General features: G+C 32.9%; 1 protein-coding gene across 1 annotated transcript in view; it reads right to left on the reverse strand.

The window, feature by feature from the left end:
* Window positions 1-252: 252 nt before the first annotated feature.
* The window catches only part of LOC149772626 (contactin-2-like), a 31,569-nt gene continuing 7,239 nt past the window's right edge, over window positions 253-24,582 (reverse strand). Inside the window, exons 3-12 of the mRNA XM_089947561.1 lie at window positions 23,926-24,192; window positions 20,833-21,102; window positions 16,566-16,874; window positions 12,107-12,451; window positions 7,890-8,030; window positions 7,109-7,139; window positions 3,689-3,801; window positions 2,299-2,335; window positions 1,864-1,964; window positions 253-835 (exon numbers count right to left, since the gene is read on the reverse strand). Of these exons, the coding sequence (XP_089803687.1) occupies window positions 783-835; window positions 1,864-1,964; window positions 2,299-2,335; window positions 3,689-3,801; window positions 7,109-7,139; window positions 7,890-8,030; window positions 12,107-12,451; window positions 16,566-16,874; window positions 20,833-21,102; window positions 23,926-24,192 (1,667 nt within the window). The 3' untranslated portion in view covers window positions 253-782. The remainder of the gene's footprint in view (window positions 836-1,863; window positions 1,965-2,298; window positions 2,336-3,688; window positions 3,802-7,108; window positions 7,140-7,889; window positions 8,031-12,106; window positions 12,452-16,565; window positions 16,875-20,832; window positions 21,103-23,925; window positions 24,193-24,582) is intronic.

Below are 24,582 nucleotides of genomic sequence, written 5' to 3' on the forward strand. Positions count from 1 at the left end.
GGGTTATTAATATTTATATCGTCAACTTCCTTAAACTGTCAAAATGATTAATTCAGGGCACACTAGAAGCACTCATGATAAATTAATTCCTCCAGAATTCTACATTTGACAATTTCGCATTTGGATATATAAAGCAGAATGTAAAAGTTTAGAAAAAGTATATATGAATGAAAGAAGAATTAGGAGGCTGAAACAAACTTTTTTTAGAGACTATGTAGATGAAAGTTCATCAAGCAACATAATTATATGGTGTTAGCATCATTGTGTTTATTAAAAAAACATTACTAGTTTGTATGTATATTTTACTTCAAATCACTTTAAGAACCTACTCATTAGCAAAACAATTGATAGTCAAAATTGAGCAAGATCATATTTAAATTATTTTATTGCCATTGATCTAGTTATTATGCCACTGAGACGGTTATAATGAAACTCATGTTGTTATATCTGCAATTTATTTATGGGTATGAACTCATTATATGACTCGTTATATAACTTGGCTAATTACAATAATTTCAATGTTAATATAAGCATCAAAGTTAAACAACAATTAAGGAGTTACAAGTGTCTTCCCTCATTGATAATTCATGAAAAGGCTTAGATATGCATGCAAAATATATAAAAAATACAAAATGTAAGACACGTCAAATATTGCATCAGTAATGTCAATGAATATCCACTGTGTGCAACTTACTTCATAATCTGTGTTAATGACATCACTTATTAGGCAATAAACATAAAACAATGCCTTCAATGAATCTCTCCTAAGTTGGTTTTGATGCTCAACAGTTGTCAGGCCTTGTTACACATGTATTTTCATAAATTTCTTTGGAATCTGTAAATAAGTGATAATGTATATAACCCTAGATTTATACTAATAAACAACTATATAAGTCAGTGTATTCAAACTAATACATTTTGATAAGAATATAAGTGCTTTTAGGAAACAAAGAATAAAACCGGGTGAAATGAAGTATGGTTTGATAATAATTATCATTACATAATAACTAATAATCATGGACATCATACAGAGTTGTCACAAACATATCATTAACACATCCTCAGTTAAGTAATTTTAAATAATGTTTACAACCTTAAAAAAAATTATTTTTTAAAGTTTAATTTACCAGACGTATGTTTGTCACAGCTTTTTCCGTTTAAATAATATATGGGGCTGATATCAAACTTGTCTCTGTGTAAATTAAAGTAACGCTATCTATCTAATACTGAACTGAAGTTTGACATCTATTCTACTGACAAAGGTCAACACGAATTTGACATTTGTAATTACTATATAACCTTTAGAAAGATGGTTTTCACTGACTACAGAAAACCTGAATTGCAAAAGTCATTTCACTTAAACAGATATGCAACATAATCAAACTTTTGTTTGCACTGAATGGTTATCATTGATACATTAAGTTGGAAGCATTTACTGATCATACTAATATGGACACAGTCAATATATATGATCAAAACACTGTTGATTGATAGTTCCAAATTAGACAGCCTTGTGTAGTTTACACATTTTTTGCATACTTAGTGAAATAAATATGAATAAAATTAGACAATGCCATATAAATTGGCAAACCAAAATGAGATCAATTTCCATTAATATCTGATGTACAAGAAAACAGAAGAATATCTAGTACTGACATTTGGAAAACATTACAACAGACTGATACATCTGCCTCCTGTAGATAATTATAGACTCTATGTCAAACGTCAAATACTGCCACTGTTGTTTTAGACCTACAGTAGGGAATCATATACGACTCCACAATCATATGAATATAATTAGTCTTTATTACTTCTGGGGCAGTAGAGTCCAAGAAAATTGAAATAAACTACTGATGAAGTTACCTTTGGAAGTTTTGGGGATCTTCAGTGAGCCATACATCTGGATGTCACTGTTTGCATAGGGGTGCAATTTTTCATAGGAATCACTTTCAGGTGACCTTAAGCTGTAAATTGAAATATTATTAGATATTTAAAATATAAGCGTGCTGAAAAGGTTAAAACAAAGTGCCCAATTATTTATTTTTACAAACATTTAACTACCAGAATATTTAGGTTCAGCTAAAGACTGCTTCTCTCTTGCCAGTGATCATTCTTGTGACATATTTATATATCTAAGTTTAAAAATAACATTCAATATTAAAAGACAAAATGCGATATTGATTTCTTAATTGATGAATCAATTTATACTATCAATCATACAATTAATATATGAAGATTATACACAAGCAAATATTAATGTATCATCTCTTATGTAATATTCCAATGATGTTCCAATACCTTTTATCGACGTTTATGTTTTCTTCTAATGTGATACCTGAGGAAAAATGGGAAGTGTGAGTTATAGCATAAAAAAATAAGTGAAATACTCCACTCCAGTAATCAGAATATTGTGCATATTGCTTTAGCCAAAGAGACAAATAAATAATGAAAATGAGATTGAAAAGACCTGACCAAATAACATTAACATTCATATATATCAAATGTGCAACCAAAATTTTTAATTAAATGACGAAAGTCTTACAATTTAATAATATATGAGAGCTGTATTTTCTCTGTTCTGAAAGCTAACTTGTTAAAAACACTTTTTGCTTTTTTAGCAGTTTACAAATTATAATACATTTGCATCATATCTAAAACCACAGAGTAAATAATAGAGAATGGAACAACTACACTATCAATATGTATCATATATATTATAATATGTATCATGCATATTCTGTATTTTACTCTCTCTTTCCCTCCCTCCCCCTACCTGCCTATCTCTCATATTATATGCTTCATTCATGTTGGGGAAAGGCTGAACCTCAGTAGGTGAACTCATTCCCCCATCCCAGCTGTTTCATTACCATTATAATCAAATAAGTGTAAACTTAAAATAAAATACAACATAAAAAGATATTAAATAAATGAATTCAATAAACAATTTGTTTTCTTCAGAAAGACATTATTCACCATTTCCAATTATTTGTCTGCTTTTGCAGCTTTCATTGAATTACTAACATACATCACCCTAAGAGATCCATTAAGAAAATTTCACCTTTGTATAAGGTTAGAGTGTTTCATGATCACAGTTAATTATTTAGTGATACAATTCATTCATTGTGCTGAATGATTAAGTTAGTCCCTAGGTGTTTACAAAAATTTCCAAATTCTGATTAATTAAAACAGCCAAAGTTCCAGGAGGAGCAATTATTTATTATGAGTGTTAATCACGAATGTGATAGGATTCTTTGTCACATGACAATGTAAATTTTCATTTAGAAGGATGGAATTATACAAGGATAAATTTAGCATGTTAAGAATGTATTAACATAGCTTAATAATTTAAAGGTTCAAACTTTATAAGCTTTCAATGCCATCTTTCTAAGAAACCATTCAAACTTTATAAGCTTTGAGTGCCACCGTTCTAAGAAACCATTCAAACTGTATAAGCTTTGAGTGCCATCTATCTAAGAAACCATTCAAACTTTATAAGCTTTGAGTACCATCTTTCTACGAAACCATTCAAACATTATAAGCTTTGAGTGCCATTTTTCTATGACACCATTCAAACTTTATAAGCTTTGAGTGCCATCTTTCTATCAAACCATTCAGAACACATGACTTGAGCTGACTGTTCAGACATTTATACAACTAATGGCAAAATCTATCACATATGTTTATTTACCATTAAGTTGTAGGTATTGACTTGCTTCAGTTTCTTTGAAATGCAGTCCCTCATACTCTTTTCCACTGTCTCCATCTTGTTTGACAGAACTGGAGTTGGTATGATTTCTTCTTGTGATTGAAATGAAACACATGTCTTATATGCAATTTTTTTGTATAAATAAGGACGAATGTTTCAAGCTTAGACTAAAATAAATCTTCAAAATAAAGATTTTACTATACTGACCTTTGTGGTTTTCATATCTTTAATGCGTGGGCTTTATGAAAGGTAGTTATTCAAGGTAAAATAAAAGTATACACCTCTATAAGACTTGTAATGTTAACATTTTTGTATAGTATATCATTTTTCCATTTAGAACTTTTACGTGACCCATGCCCTGTGTGATCCAAATTTAGAGCAATATCTTACATAATATTTCATATCTATTTTAGAGGTATAGGCAGGTTTTCTAAATATTGTTTTTACATTTACCACATATTTTATATTTTAATTAGTTTTAAAAGTCTTGCTTCATTGTCAAATCAAATATCTGTTGTGTATATGTTTTAGGATTCTCTAAGGAAACATTTGTTTAGTTCACTGCTCATGAAAACGTTTGGATTTTTTACACTATACTTTCAACAAGATTTTGTATTTTTATATAATATTTGTGCTTTTGCTTTGACTTCTTGTTTGATATTTGTATTTAAATCATGTACTTATTGAAGCCTAGCTAATTGGGTATGTAGGTGTCTTGATTCTTCTCTTTGAAATGACCCACCCACCCCTTAATTAACAAAATATATGTGTTACCTTGATGTAACCATCTATGCCAATGTGACCAATAAACTCAATATTGTTCATTTATTAAAAACACAACTGTACAGTAAGAGGACCTTGTTTAACAGAGAACGTTTTTTTAACAAACGGAGAAGAGGAAGGTCAATGGATAATTTGATACACATGGAAATAAAACTGTATGTGTTAATGGGTTGTATACGTAGCTTTTAACACAGTTCCAGTATTCAGTGTGTGAATTGTGTATAGCTGAATATATGAGGGAAGGCTTAATCTGAATGAATGGTCAACAAAGATATTAAATTCCTATCAGCAGCAAATAAAATGATTCCTCATGATGTAGGATAATTGAACCGGTCAATTGATTTCAAAGTTCAAGCAGAAAGTTATTTTTCTCAATTGATGGAAGCTGATGGTATATCCTGATATTACATTCAATTGTCTCATTTCTGGTAAAGTTGTCTATGGAACATGTAACAAATTTCCAACTACTAACTGAACTATAACCTGAAAATGCTCTTTTGATTATTTCGCTTGCCGTTTGATTCATTTTAAACATGCACCTTGAAATTTACCCTGAAGATGCAGCTAGATCATTATCAGAAGATGCCTTGAAAATTTGTCCAATGGTAGTGTGGCATACACCTTTGGATGGACAATTATGATATCACCACATTTCCTTTCTTTCTGTTATTTTGTCTATATTGTAAAGATAGCCTTCAAAAACCAAAATTCTTTTTTCCTTTTGTGATCCAAGAAATTCAAGAGACATACTGAATATTTTGCTGTTGATAAATTAAACAGATTTAATATCGCAAAGCTTAAATACTATCTCTTTCAAAAACCAATGTAATGAATAATTAATAACCAATTAAAAGCTTATATGTATTTCAGCTACTCACAACTTGAAGACTAATGGCTGATAAAAATATATAAAAGTAAACTGTTTCATTGAACATGTGTGAAAGTTTTAATAATACCCAGTAACAACTGATGGATTAGGGAAAAGCTTTAACTTAGGAAAGTTTCTATTGCAAAACATAGTAATGGGTCTTATTTGGTAATTGTAAATAAGGTACATAATTAAATCAGCAGTTCTTTACTTTGTTGCTGCATTTCACACAGTCTTTCCTTATGTCTATCAAAGAATGAGGCTAAACTTCAAAAGGATTATGTCTTATTGAGTAGATATTAAGATATCACTTTATTATGTGTGTTGTGTTGGTATTATATGGCAATTACTATTATTCAGTAATATTAATCTGGATCAGAAGAAAGTTTTAAAAATATGTATGTCTGAGCATGTGTTTGTGTGATTTGGATTTTTAATGTAGCTTTAACAATTTTTCAGTCATATCGCTATGATGTCTGCAGTTTGACAGTTTAAAGTGATGTCTAGCATTGGGGCATAATGCTGCAGACATGTAGCATGATGTCCCACCCAGTCACATTATTCTAACACCAGGCCAACCAATCCTAACACTAACCTCTTAATGCTGAGCACATGGCAAAGCAGCTTTTAGTACCATTTTTATAAGTCATTTATTTCTTTAAAATACTAACTTAAATGTATAGTCTTACATTTCACCAGGTTAAATGTGTAGACCTTCCATTGTTTACTACTTGCAAGTAACGTTGTATTATTTAGGTGTGTAGATCCTTGAAATCTGATGGTGGAAGGGAGGACACATTTATTTAGAAACAGGGTAGTTAAGAAAACAAAACAAGTGTAGAATGAAATAGCTTAATTTAATCAATATAACATTTTTGGGTGTAACACCATTTTAGCCCATAATGGGCAATTCATGTAGGTATATGGTATAAAAGTATTTGCCTACATTTACACACCTAAATCCCTAAAGAATCTATTTGAATGTCATAAATACTATAGGTAAATCACCAATATAAACAGCATGACAGCGCGTATCAAAGCCATTGGATTAGAATTGATCACGTTTTCATTTTCACCATGATCCTTCTGTCAATGTATGCTTCATATTCCAACAAATTAAAAAGAACCTGTTAGAAAATATATGAAATATTTACAATTAATGTCTTCAATGGTTAAATACAGTCAAGAAGTTTGCCTGAATTGATGGAGCTATTCAGGTTTCTTTTAATACAGCTAAGTGATACATGTGAGTGTGAATCTGTTGGAAAAATTGCTTTAGACATATAAAACAAAACTTCAGTTTTGATCAGTATTATACAACCATACAAATGTTTCATGTTGTAACACCTTAATAAATTGTAATTAAAATTTGCCCTGATGCTATGTATTGTTCCAAACATAATAAGTCTAAAGTACATTGCCAAAATACAACTGTATACTTTTCAATTAAACATATGGTCCATTTAAGTCATTATTCATTCAATTAACCACAATTACAACCCTTCTGAAGTTCTACCTGGTATTATTATATTTTGGTCATTATTAATAAAGAGACAATGGATTATCAAGGGTATAATTTATAGCTAGGTACATCCCTATACATTAAAAAAATGGCACTCTTACTCATGCATTTGCATGTCAGTACCAATACAGTTCCCATTTTAACACCATAGTCATGCAGCAATGTGTGATATCCACATTTTAAAAATTGACTAGTTTCGGACTTAATGATGTCTCAACATGAATCTCACCTTTTTTCATGCTCCCTCAATACATCATTGCCTGAAATTGAAATCAATAATTCTTTCAGGTATATTATCCTTTTTTAATTTCCAAAACGTTACAAGTAGACCTTATGTGACCAGAGACTCAATTTAGAAATGCAATAACATAATCTTAGAAATGTATTAAATATAGTACATTATGTGTATTGTGTGCATATTAGCATTAAAGTACATGATTTTTCAGAGCTAAATCTTCTCCTATGAACAGTTTTATTACTTGTAATATAGATATTGCTTTTATTGTGTTTATAAAGAGCTCTTTGAAATGTTAAAGAAAAATTCTTTATATTAATGGACAATAACGGATGTCAATGTCTGAGTGTAAACAGTTAATCATATTTGCAAGGTGCAATTGAAAGACAGAAGACATAAATAAAATGGACAGAATGGAAAATACACATATTTACACGGGAAACTTAAAAGACAAAATGTACAATTGTAATAGATCCCATACATACATACATGTATTAGACAATTATAGACCATATTACACATAGATAATATACAATGATAATGGGTTGTCACTGAATATGAAATAGGCCAAGTATCATATCGACAAATGAAGATGATTCAATGTTCAATGTACAACAGAGTTAAAAGTTTACTACTAGTTAATCAAATTTCAAACATATAAAAAGGGATGAGAATAGTCAATGATATAACTTGTGTCTGTTTATTTTCTTCACTTATCTGCACATGCATTTAAAATGATACATTTTGAGATACTGATAATGATAATCTTCCTTACCATGTTCACTTTGTGTTTTATGTCGATTTCTTCTCCAAAGAAATATGCCTATTCCCATGACAAAGATACAGACAATTCCAGCACTTATGCCTCCGGCTATCCCAGCAACTGGCAAGCCAAGGCTTTCAGATGTACTTGGTACTGCAATAAGAACAACAGTAATTTAAATTACATTTATCATAGTGTAGACTTTGTCCAGTTGGTCACTGAGAAAAGTAATTTGATTCCTTTAGTAAGATCCCAAATAATCACAGCATTCCTTGGTCAATGTTTAGTAGAATGCGTTGCAAATTGAGTTCACTTTAATAAAGACTATAAATTAAATAATTGCTGATGCTTAACAAAGTCACTGATCTTTATGTCCTGCACCATGACAAAACACTAGTTTCGCTATGCCTACATTATGATCCTGAAATAGTTCAAGAACCAGCTTGTATAATAAGGCTTAGGAATAGGTGTGCACACTTCAAAATGAAAGCCTGGTTTACCACTTGCTTACCTTGTCATGATCAAATGAGTCAACGTACATGACAGACCTATGATGAAATGGGAACCAAAGAAGGTTACAAATCTCACCGTTTAATTTAAGGGGCTGGGGGTGGAATTTTCTTTGAAGGTGGCATATGTTGTTTTCATGTACCTAAAATCATTATTGTTTTCAACTAACAAAAGGGATATAATAAGTAATTTTTTAACATATTTAAGGGCCATTGTACTATTTTTAAAGACATTTCCATGTTCACTCTAAACATTAGGTAATCAGTCTCTAATTTGGCTTATGTTTTTAATACATAAGCTGATACTTTGCCTGCCTGTACAGACAAGTTTAATAAATAATGGCTTATTACCGAAAGTATTGAATTGGGATGAATTTGTATCTCTCCTCACATATCACCTTTTTATCAGATATTTTTTTTAAAATTAAGATTTCAAACACAGTATCACTAAAGGCTGCTGTGACTAAAATAAGATTTTTTCCTGCCATCTAGCTACCATATGGTTTGACACCCTCTCTCACTATTTAAAGAATCTGCTTTGTTTTCAAACTTGTGTGTGTGTGAGTGACAGAGTGGAATGTTTTCACTACATGTATAGTGAGGATTGCATACAGTGAGTACACGTAAGATAGGAAATGTTTATACATTGATGTGCTATCACCTGATCTACGCATCATAACAAAAAAGTTTAATGTACATCCACAGAACAGTTACACTCAATACACTCCAGTTAGTGAGAAGCAATAATTTGGTTAGGAAACTCCTGGACACTCACTGGGTCGCAGAAAGTAGATGACTGTTATATACATGTTTTTAATAGGAAATTTGTCAGGGGGAAGTAATAATGCTGTTGCAAGTAGTTGGTAGCTGGGACAGGTTTGACTAAGATATATATATATATATATATATATATATATATATATATATATATATATATATATATATATAATTGTAAACTTTATAAGTACAAATGTAATATTTTCAGAAGCCAAATCACTTTGATTCTGTCTTTATAAATGGAAAATTACAAAACAAAAACAAACAAGCCAAACAATATTGTATGCCTATGTTTTCTTGAAAGCATATTGATATGCTGATATGTCATATGTGCTATAAAAGGTACACATATTCTGAAATAATGGGTACTGCAAACTATGTCAGGGAGCTATAACCAACTGGTTTTCTTGTGTATTTGCATTCTGTATTAAAACCATTGTAAATAAAAGACATGAACAAATGCAGTCTAAATTGGGTGTAATGTACTTATCAGAAGCATCCTTAACATAACATAACTGACCCAATTTCCACAGTGCTGAAAATAAGACAATTATCATGTCACATCCATATTTCATAGTCCTGAAAATAAGAAATAAGAAATACAAATAAAATAAAATGAAATAAAATATAAAATTAAGAAAATAAGAAATAATAATGATATCAGTAGATACATATAAATGACAAGGCATATGTGACCTCTCAAAATTCAATAATTTCAACTTTAATTTTATTACAGTATAATAAAAAGCATATTTGATACAAAACTTGGATAGCTTGAGCGCCATTAACAGCTGGAGCATGTGTGATGTCATAAATACCTAGTATTGAAATATCTGCAGAAAGGAAACAATCTGATTGGAATAACATGAAATAATATTCAAATTCAGGATTTACCTGATACAAGTTGAAAATTAATAAAACAGTATATATATATATATATATATATATATATATATATATATATATATATATAACTATGCTCTACTCTCTCATTTTATTATAATTTAACAGCAATATTTTTGAAACTCTACATAATGAAAAATGGTCTAAAGAAAGTGGGTTAATGTCTTTACAGATATGGCTGTTCCACATTTTATTTCTTTTGAGGACCATCGACCCAGGCTTTTTGTTATTATAACATATAATCTGACAATCCAAGAAATGTGTACCTTCAGCAACCACTTCTGCAAGTTTTTTCAAAAATTCTGATGATAATTGGACCAGTTTTAATTTTCTTCAGCGCATGATAGGCTATACATGGCAGCCAAAATAACTGGCAAAAGACGAACCAGGGGAAACCCCATTGGAACCGCATACTGCAGAGACATTTTAAAGGTTTCTAACTTAGGCTTGACAATTTTAAGAGTCCCATCATGAACAGAGACTTTCTAAAGGTTTCTAAATTTGGCTTGGTAAGTTGAGAGTCCCATTATGAACAGACTGTTAGAGGATTCTAAGTTAAGAGTCCAATCACACACAGTTCATAATAAGGAATAATTACTGAAGATGCTGAATAGTGATTAATTTAAGAAACGTGTACACAAAAATGATTTCCTGGTAATCAATCCATTTAGAAAAAAAGTATTGATGAAAAGCTTGGTTGATGCCTCAATCAGGTTTTCGAGTATAATTTGTGGTGATCTTTGTTTTGTAGTTTTGAAAGTCAGTCAATATTGTGTTGGAATAATTTCCCCAAATGGTAACCAAATAGCCATAACATGACAAAATATAAGCATTGTAACAGCGAATCCTTATAGCCACAGAAAGATATTTATCTTATAATAACAGTAATGGAAGTTTTAGAATTTACCACTTTATGTACATTATCAGCTAGGTCATTCACTGTAGAAATCTGTCCACATGGACAAATAAACAAGAATGACTTGCTACATTTTCAATTTCACATCATTTTATAACTAAATTAATGTCTTTGTCTGTGATCCTGAAGTTGTTATCAGCAGATTTTTTTTTCCATTTATGTGCATATCATTTTTATGGCACCAATCTTTGACATTGTTTAATTTGCTAAATAAGTCCTGATATGACAACATTAATGAGAGATCAATCCTCAGTAATGAAGCATGTGAACATTTGAAACATCTGTAACAAAGGATAGACATTTTAAGACAAGAAATAACAGAATTACAAACAGTATGAATTGTATAAGCATACTGCACCTGTATTTGAGCAGCATTGGATGCAAACTGCATTATAATCAAAGGCTTAAAATAGATGTTACTGATCTACAAACATACAGTCAAGTGTACTGAATGAGAAAGGGAGCATTATGAAATTTACACAATTTTAATGCTCTAGTTAAGGTATAGATTAGAACTTATATAACCGCAGTTTGGTACATATAGATGAGATGTACTTCTGAACCTTGAAAATCTACATGCTGGCATCAAATTGGACTTTTGAAAGAATACATCAGGTGTGTTGCAGAACTTATTTAAATCCGCAAGCAAGTCTAAAATAAAAGACAATCTTTTACCACTGCTGTCTTTGTATATATAAACAAATCGAAAAAGAAAATAGAAAAGTAGTTCAATCCACAAAGCACTTTGAGTGAATAAACAAAGACAAATACAGATGTTTCGTTAATGAAAAATAGGTACATCAATCTATTTAAGAATGACTTACAATGGTATGTGAATGCTAATATTCTCAAAACATAATGAAACTATCATACTTGAATATCCAAACTGCAGTTTTGTTCCAACCCTCACCCCAAATGACACTGACAAACTCCTGTGACACTGACAAACTCCTGTAACAATCCAAACAATCCAGCTAGAGATAGTGGCTGGCAAACTATAAGATGTACCTTTTAGAGGAAGAAAAGAGTATGGTTTTCCTCCTGCTGCAATAATATATTAACTCTTTTTGTGAATTTACATTAAACGACAATTATATTCTGGGGTCACAATAAAGTATTATTACCTCTGGGTTTCAATTCTAGGGTTACAAATACTGGTTCACCAAATCCATTGTTGATTTCCACCTTGTAGGAAGTGAAATGTTCCTGATCAACATAAAATCCTTCAAGACTTGCTTTATATCCTGGAAGACGAACTGTCTTTTGGTGATATTGAAGTTCCACTGTTACATTTGATAAATAGATCCCAAAGTTACTAGAATTCTGCACCAGCTCCATTGTACCGTTCTTATAAATATACCATGTAACAAGAGGCTGTGAGAGGCCAAGGTAGAACTCAATGTACATCTGGCCAGATTTTCCTTTCTCTACATCAAAATATCTGGCATTAGATGTAATTACTGCTTGATCTGTAAATATTATGTTTTGTTTTGAATTTCAATATACTAATGAAGAATGAAGGTATAATGCTCCTTTAAAATATCACTAACAATTTATGCTGTGTTTAACTCACATGTAACCCCAATGATTCGCTTAATTACAAATTCAATTGTTTATCGAAGTGTCATTGTAGGTGTGATTTACAATACTTATAAGTCCTGATACATAAGGCCCACAAACCCAAAACTCAGTTTGGAATCATTCTAATGCTATTCCCACCAACAGTTATGCCATTTGTTGTTGGGGCTGTGATGTTATTAACATTCACAAGTCCCTTTTTGAAGTTAATCACTTGGATCATCTAAACATACAAAAATTTGAAAATCTTGATCATAAAATGACCACACTTGTATCAAATAGTATACACTGACACTAATAAGCATTTTAAAAGTGCCCCCTAGCCATGCACAAATAATGATAATAATAATAATAATAATAATAATAATGAGGACTTTTTGTATAGTACCTAATCTTTAGAAGCTCTAATCGCTTTACAACATTAGACAACACCTATAAGATAAAAAAACGTATAATGACATGATTACAAAAACAAACACCATGAAATTAGAAAACATAAAAAAACATGCTGAGAATATTTAAGGTAGGAAACATTATTAGGTCTTTAAGTTTGTTCTTGCAGTTGGAATAAGTGAGTTTTGAGAGCACTCTTGAATAGGATAACTATGTCGTTGTGTCTAAGTTCAGTGGTCAATTCATTCCACGTTGCTGGGCCCTGGTATACAAAAGAACGATGTCCATATGACTTTGTTTTCATAGTGGAAATAATGAGTATACGATTATCGGAAGAGGAGCGTCAGTATCTTGCTGGTGTGTACACATGGGTGAGTCTGGATAGGTATGTCGGACTACAGTCCGACAGTGAAGTGTAGCACAGAGAACAAATTTTGTGTTTAATTCTGGATCAAATGGACAGCAATGTGGGGTACAGAGCAGCAGGGAGGTGTGCTCTGATCGTGGTACTCTAAGCATGATCCAAGCAGCTGTGTTTTCACCTTTTTGAAGTTTCTGGAGCAGATATTGAGATGAACCAGACATAACTGAGTTACAATAGTCCAGTCTTGAAAGTACTAATGAACACACAAGTGTTTTAGTGGCATCAACTGAATGATATTTGCAAATGGAGCTGATGCGTCTCAGCTCAAGATATGCAGCCTTGCATATGTTCATGACAAGTTGTTGCAATGTGAGACTACTGTCCAGAGTAACACCTAGGTTTTGTAATGACTGTGTGGTTTTAATGTTGGTGTTGCTGGTATTTATTGTTTGAGGTAGAGGATGTGAATGAGAAAGTCTTTGTGTTGTGATCAGAATGGCCTCAGTTTTATCATCATTCATCTGCAGCTTGTTACATGTCATCCATGATTTCACATCAGAAATGCACCTCTCTACACCTTGGATGGTAGCATCAATTTCAGCTGGGTGGCTAGATATGTATATTTGGGTTTCATCAGCATACAATTGGTGAGACAAGCCATGCATTTAAGGGTGTTTTTTTGTAAAATTGTCAAATTATGTTGAAGTAACTTTAAAAAGAATTCATTTAAGGGTTTTACTTTATTGGTACAAAGCTTCATGCCAGAATGCTTTATGCCATCAATCGGGTTGAATCGTATTTAGATGACTTTGAGAAGACATTGTAAACTGTAATTATGAATAACATGTCACTATGGATGTAGGACCATAGCACAAGCTCACATGCCCAACAGTTGTAGGACTTGTATATGAGGTATAATATCACTAAGAGATAAACTGTCATAACTCCAGTGTCAAGAAAAAAGCAAAAATGTACTTTCTCAATTTTATGCTGAAAACTTTTAAAACCCAATATTTTCAGAAATATCATGGCCAAAATAATGAAAAAGACAAATCTGAGGAAATACTTTGAAAGATTTCATTTAACCAATGACATGAATCATATTCTTTTAATCACAGCAACTTAACCCATAGGAAAATGAAAGCATGTAAATAAAGAAGCCTAAGGGGCTTCATGATGATGACCTGACCGACATATGCCTAAAAAAACAAATTAAAGTTTATGTTTGTTTTGTGTTTTATAACACAGATACGAATTTTAAATAGTAGTTAATTTAGTACAAAAGTAATTGGAATAAACATCCTTGCACATGGAGACACCACAGTAGCCGCCCAAAAGACTGATACAGTCGTATCATTTGAAACCTGCATTCTTTCAATCTTTAATTGTGGCTTGCCAAAAAATGTTGGTTAGTAAAACGCTTTCTGTAAAAATGCCTAAAACTTTGTTTACAGTTTAGCTCTCAAAAATATTCAAAAAACTTTCTGCGCTTATTAAAATCCATTGATATAGTATAGTATCATTCAGCAATAGTGTTATGTATATGAATATTTTTTGTAACTCCTGGTACATGATTTTATCCAATTTTTGCAATTTTTATTCAAGGCTGTAAATTGAACATAATACACTTTTAGTTAGAAATGCATACATGGCCAGAGTCTGTTAAGAGCTTAATAAAACATAAGATCTATAAATTATATGCTTACATATGTGTTGACAATTACTAAAAATTATCTTAATAATAACACTTAATGGCATCTTTGGGTTAAATTTTCATTGGCTGATGGGGTTTATATAGTTCCAGAATAATTAAGTAACTTCCCATTGGTTAGGTTAGGTCAAATGAATAGGCGTTTTCGTGACAAAATGAGTGGTGAAATCAGTCACATGGGATATATTGTGAAATACTGTCATAATAGAAGGTGTTTATAAGCAGTGAACTGAGCAATCCAATTAATTACTATTTTGGAGTCATCCTCTTTTATTGTGTTCCTATTGTAAGACTGCAGACTGGTTTTATGTTGCATTTAGATATTATTTGAGAGGAAAAGCCTTTGTTTCAACTGTTCAGTGGAAACAGAAAGTTCTTATTATTTGGACATTACTATTATTCTCGGATTGTTGTGAATAAAAATCGGTCTCAATATTGAGGATCAGACTTTCAGCCATTGGGATTCCAGTGGAAATCCCCATTATTAATTGATACAAGGTGTTGGCATAAGGTCATGGGAGCCACTAAACATCCTGCATAGAACTCCAACCAAATCCTTCCCCCAACTTTCTTGACATAACATTTGTGTGCATGTGTTTTGATTAGATTAAATAGGACAGGACAAAGCAAAAAAAGTAAGGTTATGCCATCTAGTTATGAAAATATTATGACTCAAATCAATTTCTAATTCATATTTTACACTTTACTGATACACTTAAAAAATATGGAATTTTTAAGAAAAGGCAAAGGTTACACAGGTTACAGTGACCTGCTTCTCAGAGAATGGTGTAGTGCTCCACATGATGCATCTAAATGCCAACTAATGAGCAGCAATGTCCAAGACCTCAATCCAAACCGTAACTGAATAGTGATAAATGATGGATGGAAGGATACCATTCAACAATCCAGAATTGCTTTGTTAACTGAATCTATCATTTTCAAGATGCAAGTTCCACTGCACTGCAGCTTCTCTTGTAACTAAATAAAAACATTAACTCAAAGAACTGAAATATTTTTAATGTGGAAACTGTGTTATTCATTTAGAAATTATATGTATGTTATAAAAAGTTACCAAATCTAGTTGGGCAAACAATAGTTGAGAAACTATCGCTACAGTCAAACTGCTATATACTGTGGAATATATCATGCACACATTTCTTCTAAGGAAAGGACATTCAATAAATTATCAGTAGCACATGAAATTTTATACTTTCCTTGCTTGGCAACTGGAAAAATGAAAATCTCTGAATTAAAACCATTGCTCATTTTTCTTTTTGAACTTCTATTTTTGAAAAGTAATGGAATTCTAAGCTATGCAGAAAAACAAATATTATTTTCCTCAAAATTCAAAAAGATTTAAAAGGTTTGAAATTTAAATGTTTCATACGAATAAATAAAATAAAATTCATGATCTAGATTCTAAAAAATGCTGATTCAAGATAATACGCAGCTTTATAATTGCAAGAACTATGATACAACAACAACATTTCATATAATACCTGTCAGGCTTCAAAATATGAATGTATGTAACACTCACCTGCAATCCATACAGACACCATGTCATCCATGATTAATTGTCCTGTAGTGTAGTGTATGATCCCATTGTTGGCTTTACACACATAAAATCCAGTATCTTGGTAAGTCGCTCCTTCTATAGCAAATGATACCTCACTGCCTGAAATTTTTGTTACCTCCAGTTCCCTGACTATACTTCTGCTTTCATCAGGTGCCATGTGAGTCAATTTTGAAAACGTATAGTTATCAGGTACACCACTTGCAGTACAGCTAATAACCACTCTGCCTCCTTTTGAAGTATTTGTTGCCTTCATTGTCAGAACTGGAGGGTCTGTAAGGCACAAGGTAGGTAACATGATGCCTATGGTGTACATGATGCTTAAACAATAAAATGTATACATTCCACATGTGATCTGCAAATTGTAAATGTATAAATAATGAACTGTGAGTAAAATAAAACAACCACAACTACATTGAGTTAAAACCTTTGACTTTAAGAATCCCCCACAAATTCTCTCCAATATTTGTCTCCTCAAATTAAATGTACTATGCAAAGAATTATTTGTTTTGTTTTTTTTTCCAGTGACCTTGACCTTTTCATAGGGATGTATGCCATGAAAATTACTGAGTCTAAATATGATAGACATGGACAAGGGCAGACAAGGAAAATACATACACTGGACAATTTTCTTTTAGTTAATGTGCCAGTTATTTCCAGTGAATGCATTTTTTATTATTTCACTTGTCTTTCTTCTCCAGTATTTGTATTTTCTAAAAGACAGCTGCCATTTTCTAACGCATGTCTGCAGGTTGGGTGAACAGAAATTGGTCTGTTATTGTCCACTGTCTGCAATTTCCAATGTTGTATTTGTCTTTTTTTAAAAATTGTAATTCATTTTCCATGTCAGTAATTTTCATGGCATGCAATTTTTGCATATCATTTTTGAAAATAAAATATATTGCCTTCTTTCTTATACAAAGTGGAAGGCATTTACAAAACTGCGCGAAGGTACACAGTCAAGAACTGACATTTGTGTGTTGATACCATGTTTCAATGTTCAGTGTTCATGCAGTGATCTAGTCATATGATCTTTAACGCCAAGTGCAAGCCACCTGCAATGTTCAGTCACCATCTGTGATGTACTAATTTTTGGAAAATATTATTTGTATTTCTATCAATGAACTTGACACTTAGAAGCTAAGTCCAGGTCTGTAAAGCAGAACTTACTTGTAGAAACCAATTTTCTTTTTGTTGCAGCTACTATACCCTGATTTTTGACACAAAATTTGACAGATTTCTTTCTAAGCTCAAATGTATGCTAGATATAAATGTTGGAAATGGTAGTTTATGGTGAAGTTGAATTATTGCAAATAAACAAACAAAAGCACAGAAAGAAGATGTATGGATGGACAGACAAAGAGACGGATATCATACTACATTCCCTACATAATATCATGCCAGCCAGACCATCTATTGAAGAAAAATGGCTGTAGCAAGATTTATTGCAACATCTGCTCTTGTGACAATGCTGGAAGACCACTATATTTACATTTAGGACTGTCTACATATAGCAGGTAGGATTATGAGATACCCATGTAAATAAGGTCATGCCTTCAACAACAGTAGCAATAACAAGATTAACTTGTAATACTGTCAGCAAGGCAATCATACTGGTGGTCTAAATGACACTATTTTCTTTTAGAACTACTTTACATATGATAAGATGACTAGTACTGACAAATCCTATTTCAGTGTGATTATCCATGCAGGACAAGCAGCAATAACAATATTTTCCAATGTGTTGGAGGTCCAATTGGTTGTTTTCATTTAGGGACCAACCATTTAATGTGTATTGTGATGGTGGGGAGAGGTGGGTGTGTGCATGGGATATTTTTTTTTTTTTTTATATTTCCAACCTCAAATAGTTTGAATAAGTATTCATCTCTGATGTGTCCAAATGAAATTAATTATATCCATTATATCATTTTTAGAAAGATTATTTTGAGGTATAAATATCCTGGTTAGAAAGACAATCCTACGCTCTCCCTCCATACTAAAATCAAATGGTTAGTTCTTAAGAGCCAGCTGCTATTAGACAAGATATCTTTAAGAGAAACACCCCACATTGCAAGAAACAATTTGTTAGGAGAAATAGCTACATCAAAATGTTCAAAATTGCCAGCATTGCTGAGGTCTCAGTGTCACCAATTTCATTTGGGACCAACTATAAAAGAGTATTAACAAACTGTCTTTTTTATCAAAACCTAATATGCTGATGCAATCAACCATTCAAGTGTCGGAAGCCTAATAGGCACACTTTATAACAAACTGCATGTCACAATAAGTCTCTTTGTGAAAACCACATATAGCTACACCCATCTTTTCAGGAAAGGTAATGTTAACCACATGGTTTAACATGGTGGATGTGGCAGTCAGTGGGTAGGAGGTTCAAAAAGGCACTATTTTCATTCAGGATCAACTAGACCATAGGATGGATGCATGTGCAAAGTTACACAGAACTCCTACAAGGCAGTTAGAAGGAGCAGCAACAAGAAATGTGTGTAAAGGACAATGAAGAACTCCCAATAGAGGATTTTCTGTACACTGAAAGTTGGAACAATATACTTCTCATCTCAAATGGTATAATTATTTGAATTTAAAAGTTCACATAAAGCAAATGAGGCAAAATATAACAATATTAAAGATTATCTACAGATTGTATACTCATTGATTGAACAGTTAATAATTTCAGTTAGGCATAAAGTAAGCAATACTGTTATATAGATTTTTTTCTTGCTATAAAAATTTAAAACAGCTTTATGAGAATCTTTGATCACACAATAAACAATGCGTTTTTGAGTAAAAGCTTAACAATCTATCAAACGATGAATCCAATCCTGAGATCAGCACAAGTTGGGTGTCATCTCAAGAAACAATAATTGCAAAGGACTCTATACAATGTTGGGAACAAACGGCAGTGCTGCATAACTTTAAAGTAATGCTGAGAGACTAATATCAAGCTTGGAAATGATGATTTTCCATTGGGACCTGAAACAAGCAATTTACCACTGAATAAAACTGGTGTAAAACTTTCCATATGCAATGATTCAAGTACACCACTCAGACCTGTCTCATCTGCCAGTAGTGATAAATATCACTATGTATTGATTCTAGTAGTACAAGAGCCAGACCTGTCCTATCTGCCAGTAGTGAAAACTTACCTAATGTATTGATTCTAGCGCACCACTCAGACCTGTCTCAATCTGCCAGTAGTGAAAACTTTCCCAATGCATTGATTTTAGCACACCACTCAGACCTGTCTCATCTGTCAGCCGTGAAAACTTTCCCAATGTATTGATTCTAGCACACCTCTCAGACCTGCCTCATCTGCCAGTAGTGATAACTATCGCTATGTATTGATTCTATTATTACACCAGCCAGACCTGTCCTATCTGTCAGTAGTGAAAACTTACCTAATGTATTGATTCTAGCACACGACTGACAGACCTGTCATATCTGTCAGCAGTGAAAACTATCTCAATGTATTGATTCTAGTAGTACACCAGCCAGACCTGACCTTTCTGTCAGTAGTGAAAACATACCTAATGCATTGAATCCAATATTACACCACTCAGACCTGTCGTATCTGTCAGTAGTGAAAACTTACCCTATGTATTGATTTTAGCACACCACTCAGACCTGTCCTATCTGCCATTAGTGAAGTGCACTTCTGCCATTTAATTCGACATATTGTTTTGCTGTTTAACTAACTACTCAGTGCTCAGGGAGAACAATTTGGACATGCATATTGGATTTATGCAGTTTCAAAACAAAAAGCGAATTACTTCCCTCAAAGTTATCTTACAGATACTTAATGGTGATGTACTGACATATGCAATAAAGACAACAGACACTTAAATGGTGATGTACTGACATATGCAATAAAGGCAACAGACACTAAAATGGTGATGTACTGACATATGCAATAAAGACAACAGACACTTAAATGGTGATGTACTGACATATGCAATAAAGACAACAGACACTTAAATGGTGATGTACTGACATATGCAATAAAGACAACAGACACTTAAATGGTGATGTACTGACATATGCAGTAAAGACAACAGACACTTAAATGGTGATGTACTGACATATACAATAAAGACAAACCATATGATTACAATTGAGCTCACCCTTCACTGGCAAGGAATATAATAATTAATACAAAGCATTAAATTCATGGTAAGATTAAACTCATTTCTGTAAGTGGAAAAACAATACCAACACTGCACAACAAGTGTGATGGAGACGTATCCCATGGCTTTACTTTCAGTGTTATTATACCAGCAAGTGTAGTCACCAGCCTTGTCCCTGTACACCTGTCTGAGTGTCAAGGTTATCCCAATGCTCTCCTGTACTGCTGTTACCCCTTTCATCCAGACTTGTATACAGCCAGGAAAACAATCAGCTGAGCAGTTTATATCAGGTACAGATTCTCCCTCCAGTTTTTTGTAAACAGTAGTGGTTGGTGACAGACGTGGAATACCAGGACCATCTGAAAAAGTAAGTGTGCCAGTTAATACTTTGCATGGTGTTACATACCAAAACCAAAATAAAATATTTTGTATGAACATTACTGGGTACCAAGTATGCAGCTTGTCCTGACGATTTGACTTTCCAACAGTGGGATTTATTATAGATTCTACATTGTTTACATTCATCCTTAAGAAATAATGATGTCAATTAACTGAAGACTGGTGAGCATAATCCCCACCTACATCCACTTTGGACTAAACTTAGCCCTATGTCATATTTTAAAGATATTTTTCCAAATGCATCTAATAAAAAATACCTCAAAAAAGTTTTCTAATCGCTGGTCTCTAATGATTTTAACATGAAATGATGAGTGTGCTTTTGTTTGTGCATATGTGGGTGTGTGTGTATGTGTATTGTTAACTTATCTTTAACAATTCTTCAGTCATATTACTAAAGATTATTCAGCATGGCAGCTTATAGTGTTGTCCAGCACTAAGGCATCATGCCACAGACAAATAGCATCATGTCCTACCCATAATCACATTATCCTGACATCAGACCGACCAGCCCGTACACTAGCTGTGTAATGCTGAGTGCCAAGACAGGCAACTGCTACCACCATTTTTATAATTATCTGGCATGACTGGGCCAGGGTTTGAAGTCACAACCTTTCACATGCAAGACCAATTCTCTAGGCCACCAAAGTGGTGCGAGAAAATGATGACATCATATACAATGGAGAGTGTCAAACAATATGCATTAAATTCCATATAACTGGTGATGTTTTCTTTGTTACAATAATGTTAGTTTAAATGCCTAAGTCAGTATTTAAAAAGTATTGGATACAATCTCATGTGACAGAGGAATGCTGAGCATGCTATGGCATTCTGTGCCACACAAATGAGGGACCAATATGTGTTAGGTCAATAACCATTTTAATATAATTACTTAAAATAGGCATATTAATCATTCTGTTATGTGGAGGAGTAACACAACAACAAATTATTTCAATGCTTTATTGAACATTAAAGCAACCTGAATAACATGCAGTAGTACGTGCCAGCATGCACTAACAATGGATGACTCTCATTCAACAATACAACCAGCAGTTTAATAAGATATGTCTCTTTACTGCCAGCATGCACTAACAATGGATGACTCTCATTCAACAATACAACTAGCAGTTTAATAAGATATGTCTCTTTACTGCCAGCATGCACTAACAATGGATGACTCTCATTCAACAATACAACTAGCAGTTTAATAAGATATGTCTCTTTACTGCCAGCATGCACTAACAATGGATGACTCTCATTCAACAATACAACCAGCAGTTTAATAAGATATGTCTCTTTACTGCCAGCATGCACTAACAATGGATGACTCTCATTCAACAATACAACTAGCAGTTTAATAAGATATGTCTCTTTACTGCCAGCATGCACTAACAATGGATGACTCTCATTCAACAATACAACTAGCAGTTTAATAAGATATGTCTCTTTACTGCCAGCATGCACTAACAATGGATGACTCTCATTCAACAATACAACTAGCAGTTTAATAAGATATGTCTCTTTACTGCCAGCATGCACTAACAATGGATGACTCTCATTCAACAATACAACTAGCAGTTTAATAAGATATGTCTCTTTACTGCCAGCATGCACTAACAATGGATGACTCTCATTCAACAATACAACTAGCAGTTTAATAAGATATGTCTCTTTACTGCTAGCATGTACTAACAATGGATGACTCTCATTCAACAATACAACTAAAAGTTTATTAAGATGATAGGATGTCATGTAGCCAAAGAAACACAATGCTGATATTAGGAAAAATTGTGCACTACAGCAATAAAAACTGATGACACCAAACAAAGATGAACCAGAATATAATCACTGTAAGGTTGTTATGTATCACTGTGATTGTCATGATCACAGGTAAATTTGAAGTTCAGTGTGCATCATGATTGTTGCCAGGGCATTGTGGTCCATTGGTCCTGATTAATACCTCACAATATGAATTCATTTTGTAATAGCATGCATTTTACTAAATTCTGAGTACAAGATCTTGTTGTTATTCTTATGGATTAACACCATTTATCAGCACATGATGGGCTAACTACTGTGGCCAAATTACCTGGTGGAGGAAGTATAGACCAGGGAAGAATCCCTGACCAACTGGTATCTAGTGGCAAGCTTCCTCATATGCCCAAACTGGCCAAGCCTGAGATCTGAACCCACATTGACAGAGGTGAGATGGCAGTGATCAGTAAAAGTGGGAGATTTATACAACTCAGACACCCTCTTTTACAGGATAATAATCAGAGTGGACAAAAGGTGCACAGTTTAAGTGAGAGATACAATGTGGACCAATATAATTACATCAAAGATCAGACTGACTCTCTCTCTGTCTCTCACACTCTTATATAAACAGAAGCAAATGGAGCTCACTAGCTGTCCATAAACAATGTTAAGGGAAATTGATACACATATGTAAAACATAGGAATAAAACATCTGAAAACTTTGGATGATGAGGTAATATCAAAATGCAAACATGGTCACAATTTTCTCTGTGCAATTTATGTCATGATTTTTTAGGTGACAGAACAGCCAAGATAAAAGGATATGAAACAGCCAAATGTGAAATCATAAGACCTGGTGTTGACACTTAAATTATTCAAAGAAAAAACAGAAAATGTGATATGATTATTAATTAAATAGTTTTGTTTGCGGAGAAAAAGATAAGGTCTGCATTGAATCCAGCAATGCAACATAAAAAGCACACAATTTAGTTCACTCTAAATAAACATGATTTTTAATCCAAAATACTTACAAATTACAACCATGTATACCATGCTTCCATTAACAGAAGCAGATGTTTTAGGGTTTGTGGCAACACAAAAATAGGATCCCCACTTTAATCTGTCAAGAATTCCAAGGGAGAGAACTCCAGATGATATGACACCTAGCGGTCCAATCCAATGGTAAGAGCATGGTGGATTGCAGTTTGCTAGGCAAGTGATATTGGGGATAAATGTTCCTTCTGTGTCTCTGTAGGACGTGGTGACTGGATGTAGTGTAAGAGGTGCATCAGGTCCATCTGAAAAGCAAGGAAACAAAATGGAATCAAGATGGTTTAAATTTGAATCAATATGGTATTTCAATTCAACGATGGTAACTAATTATAATGGAAACATTTTGTGAATTATAGCCTCAGCTAGAGAGTAATGCACCCATGATGGGAAGGGAACAAATGAAGCTCACAGGCAACTTTTGGCAAGCACTGACCTGGCAAGCACTGGATAATCTACAAACAATATGTGGCAAAATAATTTTCTTACTGAAATTATATGCATTAACCAAGGACTATATAATGTCAGTATAACCAAGGACTATATGATGTCAGTATAACCAAGGACTACATGATGTCAGTATAACCAAGGACTATATGATGTCAGTATAACCAAGGACTATATGATGTCAGTATAAC

Source organism: Sinohyriopsis cumingii, unplaced genomic scaffold, assembly GCF_028554795.1.
Source record: "Sinohyriopsis cumingii isolate HCF-2022 unplaced genomic scaffold, ASM2855479v2 utg001339l, whole genome shotgun sequence".
Lineage (NCBI taxonomy): Eukaryota > Metazoa > Mollusca > Bivalvia > Unionida > Unionidae > Sinohyriopsis > Sinohyriopsis cumingii.